The sequence below is a fragment of the Danio rerio genome, chromosome 8, assembly GCF_052040795.2.
Source record: "Danio rerio strain M-AB ecotype USA chromosome 8, GRCz13ab, whole genome shotgun sequence".
In the NCBI taxonomy this organism is placed as follows: domain Eukaryota; kingdom Metazoa; phylum Chordata; class Actinopteri; order Cypriniformes; family Danionidae; genus Danio; species Danio rerio.
This window is the reverse complement of record NC_141028.1, coordinates 27,219,258-27,236,846: the sequence shown is the minus strand read 5'-3', so window position 1 is coordinate 27,236,846 and position 17,589 is coordinate 27,219,258. Positions and strand designations below refer to the sequence as shown.

The following is a 17,589-nucleotide window of genomic DNA, read 5'->3' as shown; positions in this document are numbered from 1 at the left end:
CAAAACAATGACCTTACTTTATGTTGGTTTAACAGGGGTTTTCAAACAAATTAATTGTTGTTGTAAACATTATGTTTAACCCCAGGTAAAAGAAACCTACACTCAAAAATGAAAACAAAAACATCAACCTATTATGAAACACAGGGGAATTAATACACAGGATTCATTTGTTCAAATGCAATGTGAAACATGAATCAAAATGTGACACAGGGTTAAATATTTCAAACGTCAAAAGACTTTCCAAGTGTGAGCTAATATTGAATGAACCACAGTACAAAATACTCTTTCTGCTAAAATTATTATATAATCAAAAGGAGGTGACAGCTAAAAAGTCCATATATCAAACAAACTAATACACAAACAAACTAAAATAAACACATTTAGGGCCACAGACACAATCTGGAAAACAAATGGAATAGTAGGAAATGGTTAAACCAAAAATGGCAATTGCGCATTTGTAACAGATCAAAGACACAGTCTCATTAATATAAGACAAATAGTAAAATTTGGTTTGAATTTCCAAAATAAAACATCATTATTTTTGAAAACACTTTAAAAAAATGTTGGATTCCACACAACACATTCATGTTGTCCTAATATAAATCAATTAGGTTTTTACAAATTTAGGTGAATTGAAGTTGAAAAGAATTAAGTTGTCCATAAAAACTGAAAAATTGTGTTGTTTCAACTCATTTTTAAAAAGTAGTTTAAACAAGCAGCAAAAAATAATATTTTCGAGTGCTCCAATGATGATATAATCCTGAATCTATCACCCAACTATTTAAAAAATAGATTTAACAGAATTTCAAATCCTTTTTAAAGACCTTTTCAAGACCAAATAAAGACAATGCTTTGAATAATTTGACTGGAGCGCAACACAACAACATGTTATCTACAATAAACATATCTAACAGCCAAGAATAAGAATCAGAAATACTTCAATGTACAGTTGAAGTCAGAAATATTAGACCCCCTGAATTATTAGCCTCGTTTTTTCCCCCCAATTTCTATTTAACTGAGAGAAGATTTTTTTCAATACATTTCTAAACATAATAGTTTTAATAGCTAATTGTTAATAACTGATTTACTTTATCTTTGCCATGATGACAGTAAATAATATTTGACTAGATATTTTTCAAGACACTTCTACACAGCTTAAAGTGACATTTAAAAGCTTAACTAGGTAAATAGGATTAAGTTAAGGTAATTAGGCAAGTTATTGTATAACGATGGTTTGTTCTGTAGACTATCAAAAAAATAAATAGCTTAAAGAGCCGATTAACTTTTACCTTAAAATGTTTTTTAAAAAATAAAAACTGCTTTTATTCAAGCTGAAATAAAACAAATAAGACTTTCTCCAGAAGAAAAAATATTATCAGACGTACTGTGAAAATCTCCTTGCTCTGTTAAACATTATTTGGGAAATATTTAAAAAAGAAATAAAATTCAAAGGGGGGTAATAATTATGACTTCAACTGTATATGTTTCTTGATTGCATATGCATTGTCTTAAAACTGCAGCAATTTTCGACATGGTATAATGAACAAATGCATATTTATATGATCAGAAAACAACCATTAAAAAACAAAAACATTTCGAAATAATACTCTGTGGAATAGTGTTCGGAAAATAACCAAGCCTTTAGTATATTGTATGACCTATTGTGCTATAATTATTGTTAGTTGTTCACACTAAAATAGTTCAAATAAAGCACAGTGATTTTCAACCAATTGTTGAATGAATCCAGACTAATTCATTGAGTGCTCCAATATATCAGAACTGGAATATCCTTCTTTTTTTTTAGGTAATACACAAACAATGGCTTGGAAATCTAAGAAACACTGGTGACTCAAGCTATGTGGCATTTTGCAAAATCTTACGGACAACTAACTTGAAATTGACATTTTCGTATTAAACACAGATATTACAAACCAGATCACATTGTGTCAGTTTGTTTAAAAAATACTGAAATCCACAGGATTAAACAAAAAGCACATCAAACAAGCCTGTCCTCCGTCAAGACGGGAAAGCAAATCCAGCAAATAACCATGCTCTTTTTTTATGCCACTTATTCCTACGTGTCCTCGACCCAACATAGGTCTGTTTTTTGCATCGTACATAAATCGTAGAGAGAATTATTTGTTTTCACCTTTACTGCTCCTCAATAGATATAAAAATAGCCTGTTGCTGAATATAAAGTGTGTTTTATAAAGTGAGTGATCATGTATGATAAGTGAAAATGAAGCTATTGCTGTGTGTGTGTTTTGAAATATTAAAAAATGAAACAATGTACAACTATAGCTCTCACACTAATTCAGTTTCACTCAGCATTGAGACTTCCTTCTTAGAGCTTCAGAGGTGTGTGTGCATTTATGGGTCAAAGATAAAAAGGGCTTTTCAAACATTCAATAATAAAAGTGTAAATGATGTCTTCAAATGTGTTTTATTAAATGTTTTTCTGAGCAAAAATATAAAATATAATAAACATTATTGGGCAAAATGGTGGCTCAGTGGCTAGCACTGTCACCTCACAGCAAGAAGGTCGCTGGTTCGAGTCCCTGCTGAGTCAGTTGGAGTTAGCATGTTCACTCCATGTTCTCGTGGGTTTCCTCCGGGTTCTCCGGTTCCCCCCCCAGAATCCGAAGACATGCGCTATAGGTGAATTGAATAAACTAAATTGGCCGTAGTGTATATATGTGAATGTGAGAGTGTATGGGCGTTCCCTAGTACTGGGTTGGAGCAGGAAGGGCCTGCGCTGTGTAAAACATATGCTGGATAAGTTGGCGGTTCATTCTGCTGTGGGGACGCCTAATGAATAAAGGGACTAAGTTGAAGGAAAATGAATGAATGACCATTATTTTACCGTGATTCACAGAAGACATCCACTAAAATGTCATTTAGTGTGACTAATTTATTACAAATAAATCTTGTCAGGCATGTTTAGAACAAGAGTCATTTGATGACGTATTAAGACTGTTAAGGATCACAGTGTAGCACCAAAACACTCATTCATTTTAGATTAAGTCTTTATATCTCTATCCTTCAAACTATTATTTGTCAATAATAATTCAAAATATACTAATTTACTATCTACTTAGAAATAAGTGTTTATTTATATTTTTAAAAGTGTTAAATAATAACAATATGTTTTCAGACCTTTTACACTCACTGGCTGCTTTATTAGCTACACCTGTCCAATTGTCTGTTAACGCAAATTAACAGTTTCTAATCAGCCAATCACATGGCAGAAACTTAATGCATTTAGGCATGTAGACATGGTCAAGACGATCTGCTGCAGTTCAAATCGAGCATCAGAATGGGGAAGAAAGGGGATTTAAGTGACTTTGAACGTGGCATGGTTGTTAGTGCCAGACGGGCTGGTCTAAGTGTTTCAGAAAATGCTGATCTACTGGGATTTTCATGCACAACCATATCAAGAGTTTACAGAGAATGTTCCGAAAAAGGGAAAATATTCAGTGAACTGCAATTCTGTGGGGAGATTGGAAAAACATTGCCTGGTCTGTTGAGTATCGATTTCCGCTTCGGCATTTGGATGATAGGGTCAGAATTTGGCATCAACAACATGAAACATGATCCATCCTGCCTTTTATCAATGGTTCAGGCAGGTGGTGGGGGTGTAATGCTGTGGGGGATATTTTCTTGGCACACTTTGGGCCCATTAGTACCAATTGAGCATCATGTCAATCCCACAGCCTACTTGAGTATTGTTGCTGACCATGTCCATCCCTTTATGACCACAGTGTACCCATCTTATGATGGCTACTTCCAGCAGGATAACGCACCATTTCATTAAGCATGAATCATCTCAGACTGGTTTCTTGAACATGACAATGAGTTCACTGTACTCAAATGGCCTCCACAGTCACCAGTTCTCAATACAATAGAGCGCCTTTGGGATGTGGTGGAACGTGAGATTTGCATTATGGATGTGCAGCCGACAAATCTGCAGCAACTGCGTGATGCTATCATGTCAATATGGATCAAAATCTCTGAGGGATATTTCCAGTATACCTTGTGGAATCTATGCAACGAAGGAGTAAGGCAGTTCTGAAGGCAAAAGGGGTTCGGTACAAGTAGAAAAAGTACCTAATAAAGTGGCCGGTGAGTGTGTGTTAAAACTTATAGGTTTTGACATTGATCTGTTACACTGAATAACAATTTCACCCATATTTAAATTTTACGAAAGGTTATTTGAAGCTTTAAAGTAGACACTTTATATACTATGTATAAACAATCATTTGTAAATGTTGTGATCATCTCATCCTTGACCCATTCACAAACTTAAAGACAGCTCAAATCGTTAATAAATGAGTTGAATAATTACTATGAAAAACATGCTAAAAGCATAACTTCCTCATAAGATCTGATAACGCTGTTATTAATAAGATTTACACTGAATTCTTACAGTTTGCTACTTTAAAATAAAAGATATTTGATCTAATGAGGTTATAATGCAGTCACACTTTACAGTCATTTGTGAATTTTGATCTGTGCATAGTGGTCTATCTTGTTATGCGTATAAAGGAAATTAAAAAAAAATTTAAGGTGTTTAATTGGCAAATAAATGAAGACTAAAGAGAAGTTGCAAAGACACAGTGTCATTAAGAAAGGATAAAGGGAAATTAAAGAGTTGCTGAATTCCTGTCCATGGCTGCAGGTACCACATTTAATGTAAAGAGTGTGTGCTGTGCAGCAGGTTGGCAGTTTCTCCAGCTCATTCCCCACTGGTGAAACTGGACAAACCAGGAACAACCAGCAGGTGAAACTCTGAAATCTTCCAGAAATAACTGTAAAAAAAAGAAAAAGAATTGTTATCAATAACAATACACACGGGTTACATATAAAACATCTGGAATAATATGGATCTGGATTAATAAATATACATTGTGGTCAAAATATGGGTGAAATATAAACATAATAATAAAATAATTCAGTGTAATATGTAAGATGTAAACATACTTATTCTGCCCTCTACATATTTAAATATTTAAAAAAAATAGAGGAAAATACTAGATTATAATATATTTTACAAGAATAAAAAATAATTTGGTGGCAAATAGGTCAAAAATAAACAAAACACAGAGTGAAATGTCAAAATAAACACTTAAATTTGCAATACATTATACAAATTATATCCTATTAGTACTTACCTATGCAGACGCTTGATGACGCTTCAATAGAGCCCACACTCAATGAGGTTATTCTTGATGATGACATCAGTGACTGCATCAAACACAAACTGTACATTCTTGGTGTCTGTGGCACAGGTGAAGTGTGTGTAGATCTCCTTTGTCTCCTTTCTTTTGTTCAGATCCTCAAACTGGCACTGAATGTACGCCGCTGCTTCCTCGTACGTGCATGTCCCTGAGTGTCACATGACAGATTAAAGTTTAAAGCTCTGTTTTCAACATGCGTTTTCAGTTATCTGTCAACAAACGGCAAGCAAAGGCGCATCACTGTTTCTGATATTAACTGATATTAAACTGTTCAAATGATTCTTGTTATCACTTGAGGTTGGATCACCTTCCCTTTTGTTTAATCAAGCTCTACAACACTACACTTTTAGAAGTCTGCGTAAGATCAGGGTGTGTGTTTATTGCACATATTGACAATGTTTTGGTTTCTTTTTTCTCAAAAAGTATCAAACCCTGTTTAAATGGACAGATAAAAACTTCTTAATACCAGGTGTTAGGCATACTGTATGATGTGTGATTTTCATGTACCGTTCCAAGTTTGAGGTAAGCAAGATTAAAAAAAACAACAACTAACAACTACATTTTTAAAATATATTTCCCAAATGATGTTTATGAGTGCAAGAAAATCGTTTTTACAGTATTTCTGATTAAATTTTTCTTCTAGAGAAAGTCATATTTTTTTTGATTGGCTAGAATAATATATATATATATATATATATATATATATATATATATATATATATATATATATATATATATATATATATATATATATATATATATATATATATATATATATATATATATATATATCCCTATAAGTCCCCATAAAATCAAAACTAACCATATTGATTTTGTTAGCATGTAAACAAACTCATCTGTGCATGTCATTAAGAGAAAAATAAGTTTGCTCTTCTAATCTTTAATTAAAATGAGAAAATGCATTTTCTGCTTTATTTTTTGGTTAAATTGTCAGATTACATATATTTTAGGATTTGGGCTTGGCTCTGTTTACGCAGATCCACTGATGCACGTTCAGTTTTGCCCAGTGGAGGAGGGACGGCAGCATGTCTGAAGTATTTCTTTTAGAGAGGTAATGCTTTGCTTAAAAAGTATTTAAGTCACATAAAGCTGATGTAAATAGTATCGTTTTATGAATGGGTTATATGCACAGACATGTTGTTCAGCCACTGAAATCTTCCGGCGAACGATTGATGTGACTTTTTCAAAAGGTTCATAAGGGACCTTTTTCAGCATTGATAATGTAGATTTATATTCCGTTTAATAACAAAACATAAGTAAATAGAGCTATTCCGCCAAGCCTGCTTTACTGAGGTGAAGTTGTTTTTATATTTACATTTGTTCATTTTTGAACAATGACGCACTCCCTATATTGTTTACCATGCTACTCTGAATATTCAGTCTGAAATAGCATGTAAGTGTGACCTAGTAATAAGTATTCCTGCAGCCCGCTGGCCAACCACTAAGCATACAGTTGTTGCTTTAGGAAAAAGCCTGTGAGAGAGCGAGACTAATGAGAGTGTGATGACAAGTTTTGCTCGCTAACTATATAACTGAAATTGTGCTAGATATAATACGGTTTTCCATTGGGAATAATAGTACTTTAAAGAAGGGGTCTCTGTCATGTTTATTGTGCGCATTCACAATTTTAGGAGGTGTGGCTTTGGACGACAGGCAAGGGACTGTATTTGACAGATAACCGGTTAGTATTTAGGCAGATCACCTACTGCACCTTTAACAGCACTTAGGAAGTTAATAAATAAGTTCAATGGTGGGCTAATAATTTTATCGATAAGATAATAAATCTGTGAACATTTTTCAAAGGCTTTTGTAGGGGCAAATCAAAGCATCTCAGTGATTCAAAGTTTTTAGTCTAGTTTGGAAAACAACACAAACTCATCATTTTGAAAAATGTTATTTATCTTATTTATTTTAGTTATTTTAATTCTTATTCTTATTTATTTAATTCAAAAATCTTATGGTCAGACCCAGTAGTACTTTTTATACATTACTGATTTCTTTTACATACACACATTGAGGACCAACCAACATAAGTAAACTTGCAGTGTTTAAAGACAGAGAGAGGCACTGAAACATCTCCAAACCGGCAAGACTCAACTTTCACCCTGAAGGATGACGATCAGCAGACACAAAACAGAGTTTTTTCCACAGCACTTAGACAAGGAAGAGCTCAACTTCTTCATTTTATAACTTTTTATAAACAACCAATAATTCATCCACTCTGCCATTGGCCAAACCTTTAGGACGAATGGCTATGATACTTGTAAAAAAAAAAAGATTCACTAATTATTTGTTGATCCACTTAATTTTAGACTTATTTAAACAGTTTTCTAGGGCTTAACAAAAACAGATGGTTCAGGTTGAATAATTGTCACATTGGTTGTATAAGTCACCAACTTTTCAAGAATAATGACAATATATCTTTAACCTCACCGCAGTATTCAGGGTAGCATATTGTAAGTGGACTTTTCTTGATCTTGTCCTCGAACAGATCCTTCTTATTGAGGAAGAGGATGACGGACGTGTCTGTGAACCACTTGTTGTTGCAGATGCTGTCAAAAAGCTTCATGCTCTCATGCATGCGGTTCTGTAGACAAAACAAAATCAGCATTTGATTCCTTTCTGAAGTTCACATTTGACTGGACACTGATTTGTTTTTGGCAACTGATAGCTGAGAATTCCAAGTGCAAAAAGCCAGAAAAATCTTATAAAACACTCCATGCTGTGATAGAGCTAATAGTTATTTAATTATAGAGCTTCACTGAAATCAATATGTAACCTCAAATCATCCTTGCATGGAAAAATAGTCAGTGTATTTTAAGAAATTGGGTCTCATGAGGAAACTATGTGGCCTTTCCAGAAGCTATGAAGAAAACACTTTAACACAACCAGGACAAGTGGAACATCCCCTGTGGAGGCTATGGGGAAATAAACAAAATCATTTGCTCTGTAACCAGCTTTTCTAACCGATTATAAACTGTTATCATATTTGTATTGCCATATTTTTTGGAATACAGGATTGTCTTTTTTATCATCCACAATGTGCTGCATCCGGCAACCTGAATTCACCAAGTAGGACATAATCATGGATTAATATCTACGTTGATACTGGAACAACATTCCAATCAGCCAATCAAAATGAAGACATACTTTTACCATTTATACTTATATTATTTATATTTATTAACTTCTACATGCTAGCTCTCTGCAACTCTCACATGCGGTCTGGTGCAATATGGCTGGTGGATGAGGAGATAAAAAAAATTGTGATCCAATTTTTTTGACAGACAAAAAAATTGGACGCGGTGTGTTAATGTGATTGGCATAATGTGAGGTCAAATAATTTTTTAATGTGTCAAAATTTCAGACTCCATGAACACACCCTTACATCGTCTCCTAAATACACTGGGACACACAATAAAAAGTATATTTTCCATGTTAAACCTATGATGCACTTTTTAAAAAGGTGTAAAATATGTCTCTGATGTCTGTGTATCTGTAAAGTTTGAGCTCAAAATACTATATAAATATTTTTTATATATCTTTAATATTATTTATTCTTATATTTATTTTTATGACTATAACTGCCCCTTTTAGGATACAAGCCACATTGTGTCGTTTTGCTGACTGTCGCTTTAAATTTAAATGAGATTGTGCTCCCAGCACTCTTGTCAGAGATTATTATAATATAATGATATAAATAATATTATAATATAAATATTTTAATATAAAGTAATACATTTTTACCATTAGAGGCTGGCTATATTCTCACATTGTTGCCCTGCGACTGTGTTTAAACCCCTTATAAAAGTGATTTTTGCATAATACTGTAGGTCCCCTTTAAAATAAGTGTTTGTCCTAACATGACATATGCTGTATTGTAATAATGAAAGTGCCAATTTCAGTTTGGTTTAAAAATGTTTATTTAGGTTTGATGTTCTAAATGCTGTGAAAATGCAGTCAAAGCAACTCAAATTTATGTTTGTTAGTTCATAATGTTTTTTTAGGACTACCAGTTACTTATTTTACATTATTTATGAATTAATTTAGAAAATGGGTCTCATATAAAACCTACATTTGTTTTGTTTTTTCTCAGAAATGTTATTGTGATCCCATAAGATCTTCCTTATTGATAATAAAAGATTGCTTTTTACGTATAAAGCTTTAAATAGTCTAGCTCCTGTTTATATAACCAACCTTCTGTCTCATTAAAATCCAACCCGCTGTTTAAGATCTCAAAACTCAGGGCTTATGGTAGGACCCAGAATAGCAAAGTCCACTAAAGGAGGTCGAGCCAATTCATGTATGGCTCCTAAACTCTGGAATAGCATTCTAAAGGCTTAAAAGGGTTTCTAAAGGCTTACAATTGGTAACACTTTATTTTTATGGTCCATTTGAGTATTAGACTGTCTGCTTAATATCTGTTGATAGTGCTCCTTCAACAGACATTTAAACATTTAACTGACTATAAGAAACTTTGCAAGTACATGTTAACTTACACTAACCCTAACCCCAACCTAACAGTCTACTTATAATCTAATCAATCAATCAACCAACCAACCAACCAACCAACCAACCAACCAACCAACCAACCAACCAACCAACCAACCAATCAATCAATCAATCAATCAATCAATCAATCAATGGCCTTTATTTGTCACATACACTTCCATGTAGTCAAATACACTGTCATGTAGTGAAATAGGACCCCCCCCCCCCGACCATACACAAACATCACATTTCAGGGGATGACAGGTCAACGGGAGGTAGCATTTAGAAAAAGGAAGTAAGATACATTTACTAATCATTACATAATTAGTATTAATGTAATACATACATTAATCTATTGAGAATTAGTTGGCATGTAGATGCAATTTAACTTAATTCAATAATGGACCATTAAAATAAAGTGTGACCTTAAATTTTGTCAAGACAACATGGTAATTTATCATATCAAATAAGCGTCTCATGTGGTTTTAGCTAACCGCCTAACTGTAGGGTTAAGCACCTGTGAGGGAAACTCACCATCTCTTCATCCTCAGCAAGCACCAGGTCATAGTCGCTGAGCGCCACACAGAAGATGATGGCAGTGACTCCTTCAAAACAATGAATCCACTTCTTCCGCTCAGAACGCTGGCCACCCACATCAAACATCCTTTTCGGGAAAAAAGCAGTGTACAGCGATCAGGACACAAAAAAAGAAAGCAAGCAAGAAAGAAAAGGCAAAGACTAACTTGAAATAGAGCTCTTTGAAGGTGAAGTGTGTTTCTACAATGCCAGTGGTCTTGACCCGAGTCCTCAGCACATCTTGTTGAGTGGGTGTGTAGGTGGGCTGTGATATCCTTTCCAGATCATTCAAATAGCTGGACAAGAGACAAATCATAGTGAGCAGTGTTGAGTGAACCACTTCAAAAAGCAACGAAAATGTCAGACTAATTTAAAAGCATTTAGAAGGGCAGTTTTAAATAAATCACCACATTAAAACCTCTTTATTTTCATTATATTAAATGTACTTTATCTAAAGACAACTATAAGCTGGAAAACATAATAAAAAGATGCACCTGTGCTGAAACCGACATGCATACTTTGTGTATAATTTGGATTATTTTATTATATGTTATTCACATTTCTTTATTTATTTTATTATCTTTTATGTCATATTTTATATGTTATGTTACCTCTAACCTGATTTCACCAAGTAGGACATATTCCTGGATTAACATCTACTGTATGTTGATCCTGGCACAACATTCTAATCAGCCAATCAGAATTAAGGGATATGTTTACCATTTATGTTAAGTTTAGGCTTACGGTTAGGGTTATGTACTTCTACATGATTGTTATCTAACTCTTATTTGCCTATTGATTTTGGGAATAATTTACAGTTATGGTTGGGTTTAGGGGTAAGGAATAGGTATGGATTACATTTTCGAACAAAAATGATGTTCCAGGATCAACATAGATTGTAATCCAGAATTTTACTTGGCAAAATCACATTGTACTTGGAAAAATCATGACATGCATCATGTTACTGTTTTATTATAGGATTAAGTCTTCAGTGGCCTGTGATCCTTAAAGGGCATCATGATGTAAAAAGGTTTCTGATGTCCCTAGAGTGTATATGTGAAGTCTCAGCTCAAAAATACCACACAAATAATGTTTTATAACTCTGTGAAACTGTCCCTTTCAGGCTTTGATCCAAAATGTGCAGTTTTGGTTACTGCTGCTTAAAATTCAAATATGACTGGGCTCTTTTCAAAGCCTATGTTGTACCATAGTGGCGGATTCAAAACAGCTCTGTGAAATACTAAAAATGTCAAAACGTGTCTCAGAAGAAGACAGTCAATGAAGACAAAGGTTTTCATTTGCTCATCCTAAAACTCCACATTTATAATGCCTCTTTTGCCGAGTTCAGACTGCACAAGTTTTAAAGTAGTCATGTCACAGTTGTTTTCACACTGCATAACTATTTGGGGCAGCGTTCCATCGCTGCTTTGTTTACACTGCAAGATGGATCGGTGACAGGGTTTCACACTGCATGACTTTACAATAAGAAGAATCGCTGACAACTTTACGTCTCGATATGCAAACTACATCTCACAATCAAACACACGTGAGAAGTGAAACAATGCGAGGTCACATAGCGGTGTTCCCTAGGTTTTCAGCTTTGTGGGGGGATTCCTTTTCATGGTGATTGGCCGATACTGATTACCGTTTCTAATACTCCAAGCTTTATAATGCATTAAGCACATTTTCCTTCTCAGTATGAACCTTAATAGAAGATCTTGCCTTACCTACAGGAATAAATCAAGGATGCTGCATATAATACCTTAAGCACATCTCTTACAACCATTTAGTTGTGAACGTGTCATGGCCAGTAGCAGCTTTACAGAAAATAATTGATCCATTCATTTTGACTTCAGCTTAGTTCCTATATTTATCAGGGGTCGCCACAGCAGAATGAACCGCCACAAAAAAATAATATAACACAAAGATAAATTATTGTTAAGAAAAAAAAAACAAATAATATAATTTGGAAACACTGCAAATGATGAAAGAAGAATTCAACATGACGCAATCAAGAAAAAGTTTGGAGTGCACATTTGATGCATAAGAATTACAATGGACACCTATAAATCTAATACTCCTACTAAAAGGAAATAGGCCTATAAAATGTTTATTGCAATAAATATATTATAAGAAGTTATTATTATTAAATATTCATGTAAAAAAATTGTTTTATTTAGCTAATAATTTCAGCCAGCTTTTAGTGAACTTGCAACATTGTCAAAAACACAGAACTTTCGGTTGCTCTGCTTCTTCAAAAGATCAACCTGCTATTACATCACTGTTTAGATGTCTGATGTCTGTTTAGCTTAGCCTACTCATTCATGATTGAAGTAGGTAAATACAGAGAGATCTAACTAGGCAATTAGACAATCAATTTTTATTACATGCAGTCACTACTGCTTTATTGGTGATTACACTGTTTGAAATGCAACGAGTGTTTAGCCATTTTAGCATCCAACTCCGAAGCATGTAGACTGTCAAACACAAATCCACAAGTTTACATCAACATGCTTGTCCTTTCAAAATATCCAAAACTGTTATCCAATGGTAGCAGTGGCTGTTACCAATTTACTTATGTGTCTACAATCTGCCATCCCTATTCAAACAAATCGTTCTAATGAGGAGAGTCAAAACAGGACAGAAAATCAACTATTAAGTGAAGTTTGGGCTCATCTATCACCGAGCTCAGGGTTCTCTCCCGGGACAGCATGCCAAACTAGCTTAAATAGTCAAGCATTATCTAAGTGTGAACTCTTGAAATTATAGTGAAGTACAAACTCAAAGAACAGCACAAAATAATAGAAAAGCAGTTCATGACCCCTTTCAGTAAAAATCTAAGCAACATCAAACTTTTGAACTTTAGTGTAATTGTTCTCCTAATATTATGTCTGGAATCAATGCAGAAAGCCTGCTGTTTCCAAATTATTACAGTTGCTAAAATAAAGAGGACTACATCATAATGAAAAAGCCCTCTGTTTCTCTCTCACTGGAAGACCTGGTTTGCTGTTGATTATTATCACTGGAAACATTCTTAGTGGCTACCAAAGCTGAAAACAGAGCAAAGTAATGACTATAACATGGAAAAATCTGGGGGGAAAAAAGTTGTGCAATGCAATTGAGAAAGCCACAAATCTCCCCACAGTCAATGCGCTGGAATCCACCAAGTAAAAAAGCGGAGCAAGTTTGCACAAGCAAGATGGCTCTCGATCAACTGTACCTGTGCCTCAAAAAAAACTCATTCAGAAAACTCTCACAAAAATTCACAAAAACTCAATGATTTTATGGACACTATTTGCGAGAATATTTGATACATTACCATCAAATGTTAAAAGCCAAATTAAATCTTTGATTAATTGTTTACTTAAAGCCAAGTGTTCTTTAAACAGTTTACCTAATAACTATTTGAACAGGTAAATATTTATGAAGGTCACTACTATCATATAACAAAGAAAAAAACAGCAATATATACAGTAATATACAGGTATATACAGTTAAAGTCAGAAAAAAAAAAATCTTTTTTAAATATTTCCCAAAATTATGTTCAACAGATGAAGGAAATTTTCACAGCATGTCTGATAATATTTTTTCTTCAGGGGAAAATCTTATTTGTTTTATTTTGGCTAGAATAAAAGCAGTTTTATATTTTTTCTAAACCATTTTAAGGTCAAAATATTAGCCCCCTTAAGCTACATATTTTTCGATAGTCTACAGAACAAACCATCATTATACAATAACTTAATTAAATTAATAACTTAACCTAATTACCCTAACCTGCCTAGTTAACCTTATTACCCTAGTTAAGCCTTTAAATGTCACTTTAAGCTGTATAAAAGTGTCTTGAAAAATATCTAGTCAAATATTATTTACTGTCATCATGGCAAAAATAAATTATATCAGCTATTAGAAATGAGTTATTAAAATAATTATGTTTAGAAATGTGTTGAAAAAATCTTCTCTCCGTTAAGCAGAAATTGGGGGGGGGGGAATAAACAGGGGGCTAATAATTCAGGGGGGCTAATAATTCTGACTTCCACTGTATTTCAATTACGCTTTCAACACTTATGAAAAAACAGTAATCAAGATTAAACGATTATTGCATCACATGCCCCCCTTTCCAGCAATCTGCATTCATTCCTCTAAAATATACAGGTGTAATAGCAATCTTATTTACAAAAAATAAAAAATAAATACATACAGTATACATTTATGAGTATAAATCAATCAAAATAAAGTTTTGGCTATATAGACAACTTATAATTATTTTAAATAATTGTGATTGCAATAATGAACAAAAAAATGATCATGACTTTTTCCACAATAGAGCAGCCATTAAAGTGTAAACACAAATGATATATTTATATATTATTTGCACACTTTCTGGTTATCGTCAAACATGTTAACATGCTCTAAGGATGTGCACTTACTAGGCTGCAGAATCGTTGAGTTGATACTCTCGTGACCTGACGAAACACATCTGTACTCCTTCATCCTTCCACAGCCGGCGGATGACCCCGGAGAGATCAGCCGTCATCACCCCTTCCTCAGCAGTGCCAGCGAGCACAAACAGCTGACGGGCATCATCCTGATGTTCAACACAAAAACATCACTCTAAAAAACATGACGCATGATAGCTGTCTGTTACTTTCCGCTCTGAAAGTGAAGTTTGTTACTTCTTTCAAATGACTCAAATCAATAATTCATGAGATTGTGAGTGTTTTTTTTATCATCTAAACCAAGTTAATGGCAAGAAAGCAAAAGATTCGCAAAGCTCATTACATTTGGATTGATGCCGAGAGAGAGGCATGTGAATATTTGTAGAGCATATTTCCCACACTCCGCTAGTTTAAGTTTCACTTTGATTCTTTCTAAGTTTAAAATTCATAAAACATTTGATATGACAGTGAATGTCATGGCCACAATAATTTCTGGTTATGTTTTTAAAAAAACATGTATTTTCTGTTCTGAATACTGAAATTTAAAATGTTTTGAAATGCGAGAGAAACTAAAATACAATTGTAATGTTTTTTTTTTACTTTATTTCTGAATGAAATTATGAAATGTGACTTAATACAGTGCATTCGGAAAATATGAATAGTGCTTCACTTTTTTCACTTTTTTTGTTACAGCCTTATTCCAAAATGGATTCAATTCATTTATTTCCTCAAAATTCTACACAAAATACCCCAGAATGACAATGTGAAAAAAGATTTTTTGTTTACATTTTTCAAATTTATTAAATATCAAAAACCTGAAAAATCACATGTGCATCAGTATTTACAGCCTTCGCTCAATACTTTGTTAATGCACCTTTAGCAGCAAATACAGCCTCAAGTATTTTTGAATATGATGCCACAAGCTTGGCACACCTGTCTTTGCGAATTTTTGCCCTTTCTTCTTTGCAGTACCTCTCAAACTCTGTCAGGTTGAATGGGAAGCGACAGTGTACAACCATTTTTAGATCTCTTCCAGTTCCTGCTGCTGAAAAACATCCCCACAGCATGATGCTGCCACAACCATGCTTCACTGTAGGGATGGTATTAGCCTGGTGATGAGCAGTGCCTGGTTTTCTCCAAATGTAAAGCCTGGCATTTACATCAAAGAGTTCAATTTTAGTCTCATCAGACCAGAGAATTTTGTTTCTTATGGTCTGAGAGTCCTTCAGATGCCTTTTGGCAAATTCCAGGTGGGGAGAGGCTTCCGTCTGGCCACTCTACCATACAGGCCTGATTGGTGGATTTCTGCACAGATGGTTGTCCCTCTGTAAGGTTCTCCTCTCTCCACAGAAAAACGCTGGAGCTCAGACAGAGTGACCATCGGGTTATTTATCACCTCTCTGACTAAGGCCCATCTCCCCTGATCACTCAGCTTAGATGGCCGGCCAGCTCTAGAACGAGTCCTGGTGGTTCCAAACAACTTCCACTTATGGATGATGGAGGCCGCTGTGCTTATTGGAACTTTCAGAGCAGCAGAAATGTTTCTGTAACCTTTTACAGCCTTGTGCCTCAAGACAATCCTGTCTCGAAGGTCTACAGCCAATTCCTTTGTCCTAATGCTTGGTTTGTTCTTTGACATGCACTGTCAACCCAGGGACCTTACACAGACAGATGTTTGCCTTTTCAAATTATGTCCAATCAACTGAATTTACCACAGGTGAACTCCAATTAAGCTGCAGAAAATCTCAGGAATGATCAGTGGAAACAGAATGTACCTCAGCTTAATTTAGAGCTTCATGGCAAAGGCCCTGCATATATCAGGTTTTTTATTTTTTTATAAATTTTCAACAATTTCAAACAATCTTTTTTCACATTGTCATTATGGGGTATTGTGTGTAGAATTTTGAGGAAAAAAATTAATTTAATCCATTTTGGAATAAGCCTGTAACATTAAAAATGTGGAAAAACAGTAGCTTTCTACCAACAATGCAATTTTGCCTTTCTTTCTGGGAAATACAGTACAAAACTAATATTTCTGAAAAATCTCTGTGTGTCAAATGTTGTTTTCCTTTAGAGAACCCCTTTGTGTAACATACAAGGTATTACAGTATTTCATTCATGCTGCATTCGGTATTACATTTTGTTGCATTGTTATAATTTTAAAGAATTTTCATCAAGTTACTAAGCTTGTGTAATCTAACAAAATAACACAATAACAGTCAATAAATGAAGCAAGTGTCAGAGATATAAATAAAACATATATTTATTTATTTATATGTTTTACAAATTCCTTTTTAAAGCATGTACTTTCTCATCTGGAATGAAGTTCAGTAAAGGAATTAGTTGAAGTAAGTTTTTTTAAAGTAACTTTCTCAACCTCTTGCTTTGTTTTTGTGTGATTTTTTTTTACAATTATCATTAATTTTGTACATACATTCAAAGTAGACCCAAATTGTCTACTTAAACAATAACATATCAAAAATAATATGATAAAATCTAATTTCTTTCAGTAATTGAGCAATTTAGTGTCGCCCATGGCATTTACATATAGATTTCTTGGTAAAAATGTTTATATGACAAACTGTGAAAATCATCACAAGATTCTTAGTGTATTTAGAAATGCTGAGCAATTATGACGTTAAGGTCTCAGGAAGGCTGAAAAAAAAGTATGTTTTTAAGAACTAAACTCAGAGGGTGATTTTTTAAATCTTATCACTGCACTTAAATTCAGGTAGGGCTGGGCCGATAAGTGATATTAAATCAAATCGCAGCAAAATCTATGGCAATAACAATGATTAGCTCTGGACTTTTTTACTCCATATTGATCT

General features: G+C 34.0%; 1 protein-coding gene across 3 annotated transcripts in view; it reads right to left on the bottom strand.

The window, feature by feature from the left end:
- Nucleotides 1-149: 149 nt before the first annotated feature.
- gnai3 (guanine nucleotide binding protein (G protein), alpha inhibiting activity polypeptide 3) overlaps nt 150-17,589 on the bottom strand; it is an 80,321-nt gene continuing 62,881 nt past the window's right edge. For 2 of the 3 annotated variants that reach the window (XM_087262590.1, XM_087262591.1), the window contains 6 exons: nt 14,753-14,910; nt 10,493-10,621; nt 10,284-10,413; nt 7,692-7,845; nt 5,172-5,385; nt 150-4,808 (listed from right to left, as the gene is read on the bottom strand). In XM_087262590.1, coding sequence (XP_087118716.1) covers nt 5,195-5,385; nt 7,692-7,845; nt 10,284-10,413; nt 10,493-10,621; nt 14,753-14,910 — 762 coding nt within the window. In that variant the 3' untranslated portion in view covers nt 150-4,808; nt 5,172-5,194. The remainder of the gene's footprint in view (nt 4,809-5,171; nt 5,386-7,691; nt 7,846-10,283; nt 10,414-10,492; nt 10,622-14,752; nt 14,911-17,589) is intronic. The other variant, NM_001111250.1, reaches the window with a different exon arrangement.